The 18,369-nt window shown below is 45.9% G+C and overlaps 1 protein-coding gene across 1 annotated transcript in view; it reads right to left on the reverse strand.

Annotated features, from left to right (window-relative positions):
* LOC124775864 (1-phosphatidylinositol 4,5-bisphosphate phosphodiesterase epsilon-1-like) overlaps window positions 1-18,369 on the reverse strand; it is a 447,016-nt gene that overhangs the window by 276,047 nt on the left and 152,600 nt on the right. The window contains exon 3 of the mRNA XM_047250697.1: window positions 5,740-5,838. Within this exon, the coding sequence (XP_047106653.1) occupies window positions 5,740-5,838 (99 nt within the window). The remainder of the gene's footprint in view (window positions 1-5,739; window positions 5,839-18,369) is intronic.

Here is an 18,369-nt window from a genome sequence, read left to right on the forward strand (position 1 = left end):
TTTGAAATTATAGTGGTTTAACTTGTGCTAAATCCCGTTTGAGTTGTCGTGTTGCTGTGTGAGAAAGTCCTGATCACTACCGCATGTAAGGTAAAAATTAGTCAGATTTCGTTGTTGTTCATTTACGGATCTAATTTCATTAAAATTTGCATGTTTAAAGGCATTGTAACTGTGGTAGTAGTATATTATGAACTTTCAGGGTAATGTTTGAATATAGTGAACGGCTTTGAACACTAACTAGGGTGCTTACTTCAAAATTATCGTTGGCAAAATGTTGCCCTTTCTTCTACATCTTCATGATGTGGACATCCCCGTCGTTCAAGATGAAGATAATCTGGCGAACACTGAGGTCCTCCCCTCCATCGATTGGCTCCCTAAATGAGTCAATCTCATAATAATGTCATTTGGAACAGCGGAGGTAAAGTAGCATTCAGCTTCCTCGCAATCTTGTAGTTGTACGGGATCTCGAGAAACTTGTGGACACTCTTCCTCATCAAATTTAGCCCGTTGTCTAGGCTACAGCCGGAGTTAGACGCTATTAACGCGATGTGTACTCAGTGTGGACTGAATTTTGCCCTGTGTGCTCTCTTTCGTGCGTGAGGCGCGCACGCGGACGCTGCCAGATCGACCAGCCGGCGAGTGAACGCGGCTCCCAGCCCCCCACCTCCAAACCAGGCCCACTGAAAGGGCCAAATATAGCGACGCCATATTGCAATTCTAGTCAGTAAAGGGCCGTCACAGACAATGCACTGGCCGGCGCGTCGCTCACCTGTCCCCGCTGAAATGGAACGTTTCCTGCAATGGCAGCACTCGACGAATGTTAAACGGCATTTCGGATGAGCTGTAATCGCCCTAAACATCCGTCCACATCTGTATTTATACCTGTTCGCCATCTTACGAATGATAGAAGATACTAATATCAATTTCTCCATTCCCTGTTACATTCACCAATGGTGAGTGGAAAACTGCTCCAGTAAGACTCAGCACGAGATATAATTTCTCCGATTTTTCGTCGCTGTCACTCTGTAAGGGCGAACACGATCTCAGCAATTCAGTAAAGCTCGAGGAACGGACCATTATCCCCCATAATCGAATTCCGCAACTTCGTCTTTAGGTAGAAGCGCCCATGCCTTCCACCAAACCCGTTCAACGACGTCATTTTAGGATCAGTTAGCCTGTGGGCTGGTGGTGGAGACGAATATATTAGTGCTGAACTTAGTGCGAGAAACTAAGGTATGAAAAGTGGTCTTACGTTGGATAATCACGCCGAAGACGAAAAGTGCTTGCATTTGTAGGTCTTTATTATACACTTTCCTTTTTCAAAATGCTTTTTCCTCTTCGTCGTCTCAGGTGGGATGATTAAGACAATAATCTCTTCTTTTGTAAATTTTGCAATAAAAATGTAACAGCACTCTTAATCTTAACATTGCTACAGTCATCGAATATGGTATAATTATTCGATGAGGGAGTTAGCAAGAAAAGGTCGCAGGTATGCTGATAGTAGCAGAGTTCGGGTACTGGTGCTAATGGCAGTTTTGGACAAATTACGGAATTCGAATGTTGAGCGGTTAGAAGTTCATGAGAGCCTCTTCGTGAGAGACGTATGACCGGAACTGATAATCTGACCGACTATTCTTTCATAAACTCTGTCAGAAATTTATCAATAAACGTCTCCATGACGTCCAAAATCTCTCTTGCAGCGATTGCCACTTCAGAGCAAACAAAACGCTGCTGTCGCACTTACTAAACGAATCCTTGCCGAAATGTTCCGCTCTTTCTTGTGTCTCTTCTATCTCGTTTATTAATCCAACTTGGTAAGGATCCCAGACTGAAGAGAAATATTCAAGAAAGGTCAAACTATTGTTCTGCAAGGCACTTCACTCGTGGATGAATTCCATTCAAAATTCTTCCAGTGGCTGTATACATTCTACCTTGGATTGCTCCTGAAGTTAGTCGTCAGTATTTTTCGGTTGTTTTCATTGCTTCATCACCAAGACTGCAATAGAACAGTAATGGATCTATTTGCCTACTTATAAAGAGTACGTTATTAATAAATATAACACATCAGTTGCAACAGGGTCCTCAGTCGGGATAAAGGTTTTTCAGTGGCAGTAATCTGCCGCACAGACAGTCTTTGCTGAACTAGAATGTTTTTTTCATATCTTCATTACTACACAGTTTCGGCTGCATAGCCGAAGCAAATGGTACGACATGTGAAACGGACATATTCAAGTTGCAGTTAAAACTCACGTTGCCATACCTCTTTTAAGTGGTATCTTATGTCACAGCTACTCATGAAATACCACACTGAAGTGACAGAACTCATGGGACACCTCCTAATGTCCTGTCGGAACGCCTTTTGCCTGGCATAATGCGCAACTCGACATGGGATGGACTCAACAAGTCGTTGAAAGCCCACTGCAGAAAATATTGAGCCATGCTGCCTCTATAGCCGTCCATGATTGCGAGAGTGTTGCCGGCGCAGGATTTTGAGCACTAGCTGACCTCTCGATTATGTACCATACATTTTCGATGGGAACCATGTCGGGCGATTTGGGTGGCCATATCATCACTCGAACTGAGCAGAATGTTCTTCATACCAATCGCTAACAATTGTGGTCTGGTGACTTGGCGCATTGTCATCCTCAAAAATTCCATCGTTGTTTGGGAACATTAAGTCTATGGATGGCTGCAAATGGTCTCCAAGTAGCCGAACATAACTGTTTACAGTCAGTAATCCATTCAGTTGGACCAGAGAACCCAGTCCATTCCGTGTAAACACAGTCCACACCATTATGGAGCCACCTCCAGCCTGCACGATGCATTTTTTACAACTTGGGTCTTTCGTGAGGTCTGCGGCATACTCGAACCTTACCATCAGCTCTTACCAGCTGAAATCGCTACTCATTTGACGAGGCCACGGTCTAGGGTCAAACCCATATGGTCACGAGGCCAGAACAGGTGCTGTAAACGTCGTGGTGCAGTTAGGCACTCGCGTCGGTCTCCCATAGAACATTAAAGCCTAATTTAAATTCACTGCCCTAAAGAATACGTTTGCCGTACGTCCCTCACTTATTTCTGAAGTTATTTCACGCAGTGTTGCTTGTCTGTTAGCAGTGACAACTATGCGCGTTCGCTGCTGCACTCGCTCGTTAAGTGAAGGCCGTCGGCCACTGAACTGTCCGTGGTATTCTCGGCACACTCTTGACAGTGTGGATCTCGGAATATCGAATTCCCTAACGACTTCCGAAATGGAATGTCTCATGCGCCTAGCATGCGTCTAGCATGTGAAAACATTCTTCCAATGTCTTAGAGAGGCATAGCGGTGCTATTCCTAGCATCATGGTGCGTATGACTTCCGTTCACGGCTGGTTTGATCGGGGAAACTCTTACGGCACTACGGTGCCTCACGGACAACATGCGTCATCATGTGTTCCCTCACATGCGACAGTATCTTGGTGTCATTTTTCAAGAGGACATTGGTCGTCCACATATAGCTAATGTCTCTATAAACTGTTTGCGTGATACTGTCTGCGTGATACGTATCTGGTTCTACCATGAACAGTAACATTTCCAGACTTGTTTCCGGCAGAACATTTGTGGGACCAGTTCGGACGTCAACTCCGTCCCAGTGGCGGTATCCAGAATATCAAGGACCAGTTGCAACATTAGAGGGCCAACTTGCCTCTGGAAAGGAGACAACGGCTTTACGATAGCCTTTCCAACCGAGTGAGTGCACGCATCCAGGCCAGAGGGACTGCAACGTCATCCTGATAAGTGGGATCGTACTGCCAAGCTCTTCGTAAATTTGACTCGATTTTGTAACTACTAAAAGTACGTCGGATACCGTCTAAATCAGTGAAATTTCATTCTGTTTCCTCGTCCACACATGCGTGCTTCACTTTTTTTGTCTAGCCGTGTAATTTACGTAATATCAACTAGAGGCAACTGAGGAAATACTGAATCTGTCGATACCACTAGTCAGCTTTGACCCATGACGTCATCAAAATGACGGACATAAAACACTATGCCTAAAATACGCACTGCGACAAAAATTAAGTTATTCTCAATGCCTAGCGTTAGTTGGCCACACAATTTACAAATAAACTATCACCCTTGAGCCTAACGAATATCTCGATTTAGGCTCAGAGTGGCTGAGTCTTGGTTAGAGAAATGGCCTGTTAGAGTAAACGTCGACAAGTGCGAAGCCGTTCTGTTCACTGGAAGACCGAAGCAACTGCGCAAACACCGATACTGCAGACCAATAACTCTACATGCACGCCCAATACGTTTCCGCGAGAAAGTCAAATACGTCGGTGTCTGGCTGGACCGGAAATTACTCTGGGGGACCACATACAACACATGACCAACAGAGCAAGCACGAGGCTCACACAGCTCTACCCTATGCTCAACAGGCGTAGTACACTGAACAGAAGGGTGTCGAGGTCCATATACATGACACTTATTTGACCCCTTATGACGTACGCAGCCCCTGTCTGGGGATATGCTGCGCCCACACGCCGGCGCCGTCTGCAGATCATACAAAACAAAGTACTCAAAATCATAAGCAATGCTCCACGATACACACGCATCGCGGACCTTCACCGGGAATACCGACTTGAAACTCTCACGGAGGTAATCCACAAACTCACCACAAGACTATACAGAAACTCCAGACATTCGCAGAACCCGTTTATTCTGAATCTGGGGAACTACGACCACAACCATAGATGGAAACATAAAAGACCAAAAGACATACTTGCAAGGACCTAGCATCTATGGCCAAATACGCGCAAACACAACGGTGCAGGTGAGCCCCTGTTAATCAGCCACCATTACTGGCTATCCTGTTGGAACACACTTGCCGAATAACTCGCACCACTCAGGGAAGCCGTACCGTTCACTGTATGCAGACAAGCTACACCCCCCCCCCCCCCTCGCCGCCGCCCCCCCCCCCCACACACACACAGTGAGATGATCTATGGCCGATCTCCCACTAATATATAACGATCCTGATTGTTCCAGGAATGCAGCGGCTGCAGCAAACCGGGATGCATCGCCATCTCCTGCCACGGTAATGATGCATGATACGCACACTAACAAACCCAACCTTGCATGAACTATTGCAGCTAGTAAGCCACTAATGCTCTTACTACCCATCCCACTGTCGCAGAAGTTTCTTTCCCACGGCACGAGCCTTGGCACTTTTTTCCCCTCTGCTCTTCAAATTGCTACCCTCATTCGCGTTTCGTCCACTATCTATCACCGGATGGACCGTGCTATTGCGTAGTCTTAGCAAGACGTACGGATAACATCACAGCCCAGCATCCTGTGATACACCTATTAGATAACTAACATGTTGACGGAGGTGACAGTAGAACTTTTGGTTTGGTCACGACGTTGGTGCGGGCGTGGAGGGGCCCCATCTCTCGATTTAGGCTACAGATCACCATAGTTTAGGTTTCGGAATTCACATTCATTAGCTTCCCGAACTCACAATCAAACTGTTTCCTTACAAACCTAATCTAACTTCAGGTTATGCTACTGATCTGTCGCTACAACCTACAGCGCAAAAAGGGTAATGTGGAAGGGAAGCACATATAGTCTATATTGTGTTTTATCGCTGTTTGCGGACATCACGTGCTACAACTCCATTACGTCACAGGTCAAAGGCGACGACCGGTATCGGCACGTCTGGCCCACACTCCCGTCTGTTGATATAGAGAAAAAGATCCTTACCTGGAGAAGATCCGCAGTGTTCTGCGACTTGGCGAGGATGCGGGTCTTGTTGTCCAGCAGGACGATCTTCTCGGGTCCCAGGCCCAAGAGTCTCGCCGCCTGAAACAGACAGCCGTGGTTAGAGGTGTCAAACACTCGTCAACGCGCCGCCCAGCCGAGCGCACAATGACGATGACGTCACAAGCACACGTACATCGCCGCAGGGTGCGGGAATACAACTCGCGGTATTACGTAATGAATCTTATACCGAATTAACCAACTGATAGGGACAGAATTCCAGATTTTAAGACGAGGGTTGTATCGTATGGTACACTGTAGGTTAGTTGTAAACTGTAACGTTTGAAAATGGCAGCAGCATAGAAATATTCCGCACTCTTACGTCGTAGTGGAACGATTGTCCTCATCTGCGAGGGACACCTTCAAAATGGGAAACCGCACAGGTGGGGGGAAGAGGGCGGGGGTTGAGGGGTTGTAAAGTCTGATACGTACACCCTGGCTCGTTGCTGATTCAAGTAAAATTTCTTTTCCGCATACTCGCAGGCAGAGGCGTGACGTGCATGTCTTCAAAAATAAAGCACAATTAGCCATCGTCTAATTATTTGTATTGTTCTGCTACCAGTCACATTTATTTATTTTATGTTTGATGTACTGCAAGCGTTCCATCAATGTTCCGCTCATCGTCAGGAGTTCATGCGTGCAGACATACGTTACTTAGAAATAAGATGTCTTAATCTAAATTAATACAGAATACTGTTTTGTTCACTCCTTGCTACTGGAATGCCTATTGTGGTATTTGGACGGAGGGGAGGCAGTGGGTACTTACAAACGGATGCCCAGTGGTGTCTTCTGCTGATGTGGAGTTGTGCTTCGTTTTCTGTTGTGACTGATGCCACAGCTTGTTTGGGAAGCACGTAGTTTCGCATCAGCTCTTATGGTGCGGTAATCGTGTGATACACTTTTCATTCACTGATCAGCCAGAACATTATAGCCAACTAGCTAATAGCCATTATGTGTCTCTCTGGGACGTATAACAGTGACGATGCTTCGTGGCATGCAAGCAATGAGGCCTTGGTAGGTCGCTGGAGGGAATCGTCACCACATCTGCACACACAAGTCACCTAGTTCCCATAAATTCCAGGGAGGGGGGACGATGAGCTCTGACCCCACGTTCAATTAAATACCAGATGCGTTGGAACGGGTTCAAGTAAATCAATTGGCTCGCCATTGTGTTCCTTGAACCACTCCATGACACTGCTGGCCTTGTGACATGGCGCTTTATCTTGTGGGAAAATGCCACTACCGTCGGGAAACATGATCGTCATTAAGGGGTGTACTTTTCTGAAAGCAGCATACCATACTCGTTGGCCATCATGGGGCTTTGCACGAGCTCCACCGGAACCATGGATGCCCATGTGAATGTTCCACAGGGCATAACGGAGCCGCAGCCAGTTTGCCTCCGTCCCGCAGTACCGGTGTTACGTAGCTGTTCCCCCGAAGGCAAAGGATTCGTGGCCTGCTGTAGGACTGACGAAGAAGGTATCGGGGTACATCAGACGATGCAATAGTGTGCCACTGCGGCAACGTCCAGTGCCGATGGTCAAGGACCCATTGAAGTCGTAGTTGTCGATGTCGAGGTGTTAACATCGGCACATACATGGACTGTCGGCTGCGGAGGCCCATCGTTAGGAGCATTCGGTGGCTTGCGTGTTCAGTTACACTTTTACTCTGCCCACATTTAAAGTCCGATGTTAGTTTCGCCACAGTTCGCCGCCTGTCCTATTTTACCTGTCTGCCCAGACTACGACGTCCGACATCTGTGATGAGGGGTGGCCGCCCAGTTCAACGAGGTGTGAACGTGGTTTAACCTTGGTTTCGCCACGTGTTGAAGACACTCACCACCGCACTCCTCGAACTCCCGGCAAGTCGAGCAGTTTCCGAAATGATTGTACCGAGCCTCCGGGTCGTCACAAACTGGCCCTACTCAAACAAACTGATCGCGCGCCTTCCGCATTCTACACACGAACAGCACGCACACTGATATTACATGCGCCGTGTGTGTGTCTGCCTAGAAGTTTTTCTTCGCCAGGAGACGCTGCTATCGCCTGGACTTGTTTATATCGATAATAGATGTTGGTCATAATGTGGTCATAAATTCACACTATTGCACTGCTTAGTCTGACACTGAACTGGACGTAATTCACTGCACAAAATTGACACATAGATGTAAACTGTTTATACTAAGTATAATATAGTATATAATAAGTATAATATAATGTTGTGGACTTACTGTGCGTCGATAAGTATCGACTATCGCCAGTTTACAGCGATATTCGCGATACTGACAGTTGTTTCACACTGATACAACTTAAATCTATTGGATTACAGCTGTCTCAAGCTTTTTTCAGAATTTTCTGTTCTTAAATTCAGTTAGCTCATTAAAAATATTGCCTTCACGAAAACTGACAAGGGCCAGAAGAGCGGTATACGCCCCTCCATCTTCGCATCCAGTGATGCCTATGGGCTGAGGATGACACGGCGGTCGGTCAGTACCTTTCGGTCTTCCGAGTCCTGTTCGGACGGAGTTAGTTAGTTATTGTACTCCTACACGACAATGCAACAGAACGCACGGGGTGCTTATGCAGTCTCTGCTTCAACGTTTTCTATGGAAGGTTCAGTAGCATCCGCCATCCAATCCAGGCCATGTGACATGCAATTTCTACACTGTCAAGTCTTATTGAAGTGACCAGCTGTCAAAAGAGTGAATTATCACTTCTTGCAGCGCGGACTGTTGCAGACGTGCAGGAACAGAGTCAGTGAGGTTCTGGAAGGTGCCAACAAGGGTATGGACTATGGAGCCATGCTGGCTTCAGCGCCGTGGCCAGCTGCGGTCGGTTCCTCGGTTGAGGATGCACGGCGCGAACAACCCGACCGGGGTGATCTCACAGATTTTCGATTAGGTTTAAATCCGGGGAGTTTGGAGGCCAGGGGAGTATCGTGAACTCATCCTGGTGCTCTGCGAACCACGCACGTACACTGCGAGCCGTACGGCACGATGCAGTGCATGTACGGGTGGGCACGGTCCCCTACGATACATACATACTTGTGTTGATCCATCACCCAAGAAATGCCACTAAAACATTCCTCAGACTATGACACTCTCTCCTCCGGCCTGGACCCTTCCGACGATTCTTGCAGGATGTTTGCTTCCACACGTTTCAAACTGTACACGCCAACAACCATTTGTCTGAAGGAGCATAAAACGTGGCTCATCTGTAAAGGCCACCTTTCGCTACTCAGTGAACGTCCACTTACAGTATTGGCCTGCAAATTCCAATCTTCGTCGCAGCTGAACAGCAGTTATCTTGGGTGCATGAACCAGGCGCCTGCTGCGGAGTCCCGTACGCAGCAACCTTCGCTGAGAATACACTGCTGGTAGCTCCTTGGTTCACCTGGGTTGTCAGATGCTCAATAGTTGCACGTCTATTCGCCCGTGGACACAGCCGCAGCCGTCGTTTACACCTGTCACCTATGGCTCATGGTGGAACACAGTTGCCTCGGCGCCGGTTTTGGATAGCGCCGTTTTGCCATGTCGGTATGTTTTTCCAACTGCGGCACACGAACAGTCCACAAACTGCTGTTTCGGAAATGCTTCTACCTTTGGTCCAGAAGGCAATGATCATGCCCCTCTGGGCGTCAGATAAATCGCTCCTTTTCCGCATTACGACAACGACTGCACTGTTTTCCGTGTCCCTCCGACACACTAAATTCACTGAAGAGCCAAAGAAACTGGTACACTTGCCTAATATCGTGTAGGGCCCTCGCGATCACGCGGTAGTGCAGCTATACGACGTCGCATGGACTCGGCTAATGTCTGAAGTAGTGCTGGAGGGAACTGCCACCATGAATCCTGAAAGGCTCTCCGTAAATCCGCAAGAGTACGAGGAGGTGGAGATCTCCTCTGAACAGCACGTACCAAGGAATCTCAGATACGTTCAATAATGTTCATGTCTAGGTAAATTAGTGGCGAGGGGAAGTGTTTAAACGCAGAAGAGCGTTCCTGGAGCCACTATGTAGCAATTATGGATGTGTGTGGTGTCGCATTGTCCTGCTGGAATTGAACAAGTCCGTCGGAACTCACAATGAACACGAATGGATGCAGGTGATCAGGCAGAATGCTTAAATACGTGTCACCTGTCAGAGTCGTACCTAGACGTATCAGGGGTCCCCTATCACTCCAACTGCTCATGTCCCACACCACTACAGACACTACAGATCTTCCACCAGCCTGAACAGGCCACTGCTGTCGTGGACTCATGAGGTTGTATCCATACCCGTACACTTCCATTCTCTCGATACAATTTCAGACGAGACTCGTCCGACCAGGCGTCGTGTTTCCAGCCATCAACGGTCCAATATCGGTGTTAAAGGTCCCATGCGAGGTATAAAGCTTTGTGTCGTGCAGTCATCAAGGGTACACGAGTGGGCCTTCGCCTCCGAAAGTTCATATCGATGATGTTTCGTAGAATGGTTCGCACGCTGACACTTGTTGAAGGCCCAGCATTGAAATCCACAGCAATTTGCGGAAGGGTTGCACTTCTGTCACGCTGAACGATTCTCTTCAGTCGTCGTTGGCCCCGTTCTTGCAGGATCTTTTTCCGGCCACAGCGATGTCGGATATTTTATGTTTTACCGGATTCCTGATATTCAAGGTAGACTCATGAAATGGTCGTACCGGAAAATCTCCACGCCATCGCTACCTAGGGAGATGCTGTATCTCATCGCTCGTGCGCCGACTATAACACCACGTTCAAACTCACTTAAATTTTGATAAGCTACCATTGTAGCAGCAGTAACCGGTCTAAAAACTGCACCGAAACTTGTTGTTTTATGTTTGGTAGGCGCTGGCTACCACAGCGCCGTATTCTGCCTGCTCACATATCTCTGTATTTGAATACGCATGCCTATACCAGTTTTCCTTGGTGCTTCAGTGTATATACTTCACTGCTAGTGCTAACACCTGCCATCTGTGTATGGTTACTGTGCGTTGACATCGAAAACATGCTGTGTTCTCGTTATTACGACTGGGCCGTGCATCTTTACGGCAAGCTCAAAGAACATCTTCGGCGAAAGAGATTTTCCAAGGATGACGACGTCCACACGGCGGTTCTCGAGTGGATCCGTGACCAACCAGTAGATTTCTATCGCCGAGGAATTAAACCGTTGTTTACAGAGTAGATGACCATGTTGAAAAACAGTGTCATGTATCCGTATCACTCTGAAACGTAGTACAGCATTCAATAAAAGTTATTTAGCCAGCCATAATAATGCGTACCTTAATATTTGAAGTCCCCTGGTACAAATTTGTGCCTAGTTTCCTTGAACAACCTTGTCGTACATTGTTCCGAGGGCAGTAAGATGACTTAAAGATGTTGTAAGCAACAGTGACCAACGGAACGTGCGTTACATAATTTTATGGCAATTATAGGAGCCCAGTGCGGTGTGCGTGCATGGGACACGGCCCAGCGGCAGGTAATACTCCAGAGAGCCGCCGGCTCGGTGTTAATTTGGTGGCATCGATCCTCTGGATTACCTGCTGTCAGAGGACGCAGCAACTGTGTTTCCAGTGTTTGCTCGGGACATCAGTTCGCTGTCTGCCTGCTTCGTTGTCGTGGCATACCCGAAAAGTAGGGCAATGGGACCGATCTCTTGCACTAATTGCCAGATTCACACACTCCAGTCAAGGAAGAGCAATGTTTCTGAGAGAGACGAATAGGGATATTAAATCCACTCCTTTAAGATTTTCCGTAAACTGACTTTATTGTCCTGGTTCATGTTAAATACACGTTGGTGCGAGAAGCATTTGACGAGCACCAAAAGTCAGAATAAGGTTCCCGGAGTAGGCGGCATTCCCTCAGAAATATTGAGATCCTTTGAAAACTATTCCAACTGGTACGCAAGATAAATGAAACAAGCGAAATACTGTCAGGACTCTAGAAGAAGGTACCAACTCAAAATTCCTAAAAGTTTGAATAGTAACGTATCAGCAGCTTAGTAAGTCATAACTGCAAAATACTGAAATGAATTATTTAGAGGATCACGGATAAACCTCGGAGAGGATCGGTTTGGTTTCAAGATAAATGTAGAAATACAAGAGGCAATACTTACCACAAGACATAGAAGATAAGTCGAAGAAAGACAAATCTACGTTTATAGCCTTTATGGATTTAGAGAAACCATTTGAAAGCTTTTAACAATGTTGGCTGGAGTGCTCTCTTTAAAATTCTGTCGTTAGCATGGCTAAACATAGCTTGCACAGAAACCGGACTGCCATTGTATGAGTCAAAGGACATAAAATGGAAGCGACATCGTTGAGAAATGAGCGAGACAGGGTTGTAGCCTATCGCCGATGCTGTTCAATCTGCACTTGCAGGAAGCAATAGAGGAAACCAACATGAAATTTGGAAAATAAGTTAATATTCAGGGAGAGGAAATTAAAACTTTGTGATTTGCCGATAAATACATAATTCTGCCAGAGACGGCAAAAGTCTTGGAAGAGCAGTTGTAAGGCGTTGATGGCGTCTTGCAAAGAGATTAGAAGATGAACATCAAAAAAGCAAAACAAGAATAATGAAATGTATTCGAATTAAATCAGACGATGCAGACTGGCAACTGCAGGTAAAGCATTTCTAAGAAAGAGAAATTTATTAACACCGAATATAAATTTAGCTGTTAGGAAATATTTTCTGAAGATACTTGTTTGGAATGCAGTCTTCTACAGGGGTGAAACGTGGATTATAAATAGAGGAGACAAGAGGATATGAATTTTTGAAATGTGATGCTACACCCATAGAGCACTTCTATGCTCTTCCATAAAGAGATGTAAGCCTACTCAATAAATAATGAAAACTATTCGTCTAGATGATAATGCGCAGAAAGACCCACATAATCAGAATGATAACCCATGAAGAACGGAGGGGCATTCTAAGGTATAGATTTTGCCAGAATAATCTTTTCTTCTAACACAAATCCCTGGAAAAATATACGCGTTCAACAACAACAACAACAACGCATTTTTGTTTAGAGATTACGTAGAGGTATTTGCCAAAATAACAGAAAACGAATGTCGGATAGCACGTAAGAAGCTTCCCATTGAATTTTGTATAACTATTCTAAGATACATAGAAAAAAGTATATAAAAGGGAAGCAAGATGTTGTAAAAACCAAATATTAATATCAAACAACAGGATGTCGGATATGCATCACATATTTTGGAGAGCTTGATCAAACATGTTTACGTTTCAACAGGTGATTTGGTTCAGATAAATTTATAACCGCCATCAGTTTCGGCGACGATCAAATTACCAGTTCGGGAAGTTACTTTAAAACGAGAGTTATCAAAATTGGAAACATATCATAACATAAAACATCAGAACCTAAATGAATAGTAGCTTCAGTTATAATATCATTAATAAAACAGTCCTCGAAACCAGCACCAACGAACAGTTTAACCATTTCAAATTATGGGGTGTTTCACATCATTCGTCGGAGCAGAAGATGTCAGGAAGCTACCCGAGAATCTGAGGTTTAAGTGAAAAGATTTTTAGAATCCAGATGGTGGAATCAAGTACAAAAACTGCTTTACGAATATGTGCCCACGCAAATTATTCTTTAACTGTTGGGAGGGGTGAAATATGTTCAGCAGAGGTAAAACTAAACACCTGGGTTGGAGCTTTCTGTTGCTTGATTAAAGAGGAAGAAGAAGAGTGCAAGAGTTACCTCATATTAAATGAGCGTTCTTCACCTTGTTATTCTTGAAATTTTCTCTGTGTAAAATTTATTCCATGAACTTTCGGGATTGCAGCCGGTTTACGTCGACTGCTTGCCAACCAGTGTTGGCAACCAGTCAACCATCTTCAGGTGAGTGTCATTTTGTCTTATCCCTTGTCTCCACAGCGTCGGCATGTTATTTTGGTTTTGTTTGTGGTAGTAGGTAGCTGGGAGCTCTTCGTGTCTCTTCCCGTCCCCCTCATCTGGGACAGAATTCCTTTATCCCAGCTGTCTGAGTATGGTATTCTCACGGTCAAGTGTGAGGACGTCTTTGAAATGTTTACGGATAGTGTAACTGAGACTGGAAGTGCGTACCAGTCCGATATTCACCTAGTAGGATTTGGAAAATCCGTAAAAACTACATGTAGTCTGGAGAGCATACCGGGGGTATACGATCCGGGGCCAGCGCGCCTTCCCGTGTCCCCGGAAGCGGGCGCTTTAACGCGCTTGGCTATCCAGGCGGACGATCAAATAAGCAGAGTATACGTGCAGAGATTCTTCATAGCTATATCTCACCTTTCTGTCGAGTATAAACGCCTGAAAGAAGAGAGCGACAACTTTTGTTTGGAGTAGAGCGTCAACTTTTGTTTGGAGTTCTGGGTCAAATGGCTCTGAGCACTATGGGACTTAACTTCTGAGGTCATCAGTCCCCTAGAACTTAGAACTACTTAAACCTAACTAACCTAAGGACATCACACACATCCATGCCCGAGGCAGGATTCGAACCTGCGACCGTAGCGGTCGCGTGGTTCCAGACTGAAGCGCCTAGAACCGCTCGGCCACCACGGCCGGCTTGGAGTTCTGGTCATGGCTGCGTTCTATATGAGTTCATGACCAGTGTCAAGGAAATCAATAACCAATTTCTTGCAGTGTGATAGGAAATATTACTTTTATTTTTATCCGTCTTTACTATTTCTATAAGATTTGATAATATTAATTTCGTAACGTTTTCCTTCACAAAGAAATATGTTTCACTGTTGAGCCTCATTCTATACGAATTCTTTCAAAAGTGTACAGCGCAGTTTCTACGTACGCTGCCACGAAACTTTCGCGAACAAATGACTGTGCCTCCAGCCCAGGCGTTTATAATAGTTTTGCCTGAGGCCCCTGCCTAATTATCTCTCACTCATCCTGGAAGTAAACACAAACGCTGCGTCCTAATATTACTCTCTGTCTTTCTGCATATCTCTCTTTCCGTTTCTCTCCTTCTTTCGTGTGTACAAGAGCCCACTGTGGTCTGCTGGGTTCTTGTCATATTAACCGCTTATAATCTCCTTCGATACATAATATTTCAAGTTTTATATGTTCTATTTTATGTCCTTTTCATGATATAGTCATGTGCTGCTCGAAATATAGAAAACTATTATTCGGAGCTGAAACCTTCAACAAATAGTCCCATAATAATTCCCTCCAGAATTTTCATGTTTTGTCTCAAATCTAGCGTAGAAATTGTCACTTAGCACTAACAACTCTGCGCAAAAGCCTCTGCTCTCGCTCGTTAACTGAAGGCTGTCGGCCACTGCGTTGTCCGTGTGGAGAGGAATTGCCTGAAATTTGGTATTCTCGGCACACTCCTGACACTGTCGATCTGGGAATACTGAATTCCCTAACAATTTTCAAACTGAATGTCCCATTCGTCTAACTCCAACTATCATTCTGCCTTCCAAGTCTGTTAATTCCCGTCACAATTACGTCGGAAACCTTTTCACTTGAATCACCTAAGTACAAATGACGGTTCCGCCAATGCTCTGACCTTTTATACCTTGTGCACGCGATACTACCACAATCTGTTGTCTTTTGACTGTGTCACCTCAGTGTATATAAAGTAAAATACGTAGAATGCCCGCTTAGGGGTAATAGATGGACTGATGTTCCTAATCATGGCAGGTTAAATAAAGCTCTCATGTAAACCATATATCGCTTAATATTGAACCAGGAGCTGCAATTTCATAATAGCAAAAGTAGGAAACCAGTAAACTCTCCCACACGCTCCCCAATACTTTAGAGAGTAGAATTCCAATCTATAAAACAGATTCAAACGTCTGGTTACTTAAGTAACGAGTTAATGTGTTAAACTCATTGCTTGATACAAAAGTGAAGCACCCAGAAGGGGGGAAGGAAACGGAGTTTAACTTCATGGGTCGAGATGTTTTGTGATGTTATTTCAGTGATTACAATAACGAGTCAAATTTAACACATTTACAAAGAACTATGCACTATGAGACCACCTATCAGTGTGTCATTGCCCTTCTCTGTCCTGGACGCATGCACTGATTCGGTCTGGAAGTGTGTGATAGAGCCGTAGTATCGTCTCCTGAGGCAAGCTAATCCACAACTGTTGTAAATCGATCGTCCTTATCCTGAACACTGACACTGGAACGGAATTGACTCCCGAGATGCTCCCACGCATTTTCTGTCAGACAGATCTGGGGTGTCTTGCGGGCGACGGGAGTACATCAACATAACGCAGACAGTTTATACGGACATGTTCTATGTGCTGACGAGAATTGTCCTGTTGAAAACTGACAAGGGGACTCTACCACCGCAGTGGTAACAGATGAGGACCCAGGATGCGCATGACGTACCAGAGTTTCTTCAATCACTCCAGCCTTGACCTGAAATCCTAACCAATGGATCCCAATACCATGACTCCAGGAGTAACACTGCATTGCTGCCTCAGACACTGGAAACATCGGACGGAGATGATCATCCTGGGTATGCAGAACCGCAATTCATTCCTGAACTCAGTGCGAGCTCATTCATCAGTGGTGAAGAATGCTTCCTGGTCACGACACCACTCAAAACGCAGACGTTTGTGTTGTGGTGTCGATGGCAGCCTATGGATGGTACGGCACTCCTCTAGACCGGCTGTTTCTGGTCTCCGAGTAATGGTGCGGGATGAGACAGAATGTGGCAGAGAGTGTGCTACTTATTCTTGGCCGGCTGGCGCTGACGTGAAGATTGTTCCGATGTGCTCGGTGCACAATACGGCGATTCCCTTGTGGCCGTCAGAGGTGATTGACTGGAGCGTTGATGACGAGCACGTTTGCCCTTGCGTTCCCATACAGTCCAACATCGGGCTCTTGTTACATCCGAATGCCTCACAAATGAGGATGTGCACGATTCGACCAGCTGGCCAAATGGAGACTCAAATTCTGTCAGACGCTGATTATGCTGTCTCACAAATGTACATGATATCTCCGATCATTCATAGTGATAACTCAACCCTTGATATACTCTTCCAGCCTTGTTGAAGGCGGTAAACACGAAGAACACTACGGCGCTGTGGTAGCATATCTATCTGTCACAAAGAATTGCAACTCTAATCATTTACATACACTATGTGATCAAAAGTATCCGGATACCTTGCTGAAAATGACTTAACAAGTTCGTGGGGCCTCCACTGGTAATGCTGGAATTCAATATGGTGTTGACCCAACCTTGGCCTTGATGCCAGCTTCCACTCTCGCAGGCATATGTTCAAACATGTGCTGGAAGGTTTCTTGGGAAATGGCAGCCCATGCTTCACGGAGTGCTGCGCTGAGGAGAATTATCGATGCCGGTCGGTGAGGCCTGGCACAAAGTTGGCGTTCCGAAACATCCCAAAGGTGCTCTATAGGATTAAGGTCAGGACTCTGTGTAGGCCACTCCATTACAGAGATGTTGTTGTCGTTTAACCATTGCGCCACAGGCCGTGCATTATAAACAGGTGCTCGATCGTGTTGAAAGATGCAATCGCCATCCCTGAACTGCTCTTCAACAGTGGGAAGCAAGAAGGTGATTAAAACATCAATGTAGGCCTGTGCTTTGATAGTACCACAAAAACCAACAACGGGTGCAAGTCCCCTCCATGAAAAACACGACCACACCATAACACCACCGCCTCCGAATTTTACTGTCGGCACTACACAAGCCGGCACATGACGTTCACCAGGCATTCGCCATACCCACACCCTGCCACCGGATCGCCACATTGTGTACCGCGATTTGTCACTCCACACAACGTGTTTCCACTGTTCAATCGTCCAATGTTTACGCTGCTTACACAAAGCGAGGCGTCGTTTGGCACTTACCGGCATGATGTGTGGCTTATGAGCAGCCGCTCGGCCATGAAATCCAAGTTTTCTCACCTCCTGCCTAACTGTCATAGTACTTGCAGTGGATCCTGACGCAGTAAGGAATTCCTGTGTGTTGTTGTGGATAGATGTCTGGCTATTACACATTACGACCCTCTTCAACTGTCGGTGGTCTCTGTCAATCAAGAGACGAGGTCGACGTGTACGCTATTGTGCTGCACGTGTCCCTTCACGTTTCCACTTCACTATCACATCGGAAACAGTTGCCTAGGGATATTTAGCAGTGTGGAAATCTCGCATACAGGCTTATGACACAAGTGACACCCAGTCACCTGACCACGTTCGAAGTGCGTGGGTTCCGCGGAGCGCCCCGTTCTGCTCTCTCACGATGTCTAATGACTACTCAGGTCGCTGATATGGAGTACCTGGCGGTAGGTGGCAGCGCAATGCACCTAATACGAAAAACGTATGTTTTTGGGGTCTCCTGATACTTTTGATCACATAGTGTATGTATGATGTTACACTGACATCCGACCATGTCTTCTGGACGCTTCTTCTTTCTTGCCAGGAAGTGTATGTAACGTAAAATACGTAAAATGTTTGACTGTAAAAGAGGGGGCCATATGCCCCTGATCTTGGCAGATTAAATAAACTAGTATATGAAAAAATATGCTGTGCTTGGTGTACTGTCCTTGGTGTACCGAACGTCAACTGGCGCTTGACAATG

The sequence above is a fragment of the Schistocerca piceifrons genome, chromosome 2 (genome assembly GCF_021461385.2).
Source record: "Schistocerca piceifrons isolate TAMUIC-IGC-003096 chromosome 2, iqSchPice1.1, whole genome shotgun sequence".
Lineage (NCBI taxonomy): Eukaryota > Metazoa > Arthropoda > Insecta > Orthoptera > Acrididae > Schistocerca > Schistocerca piceifrons.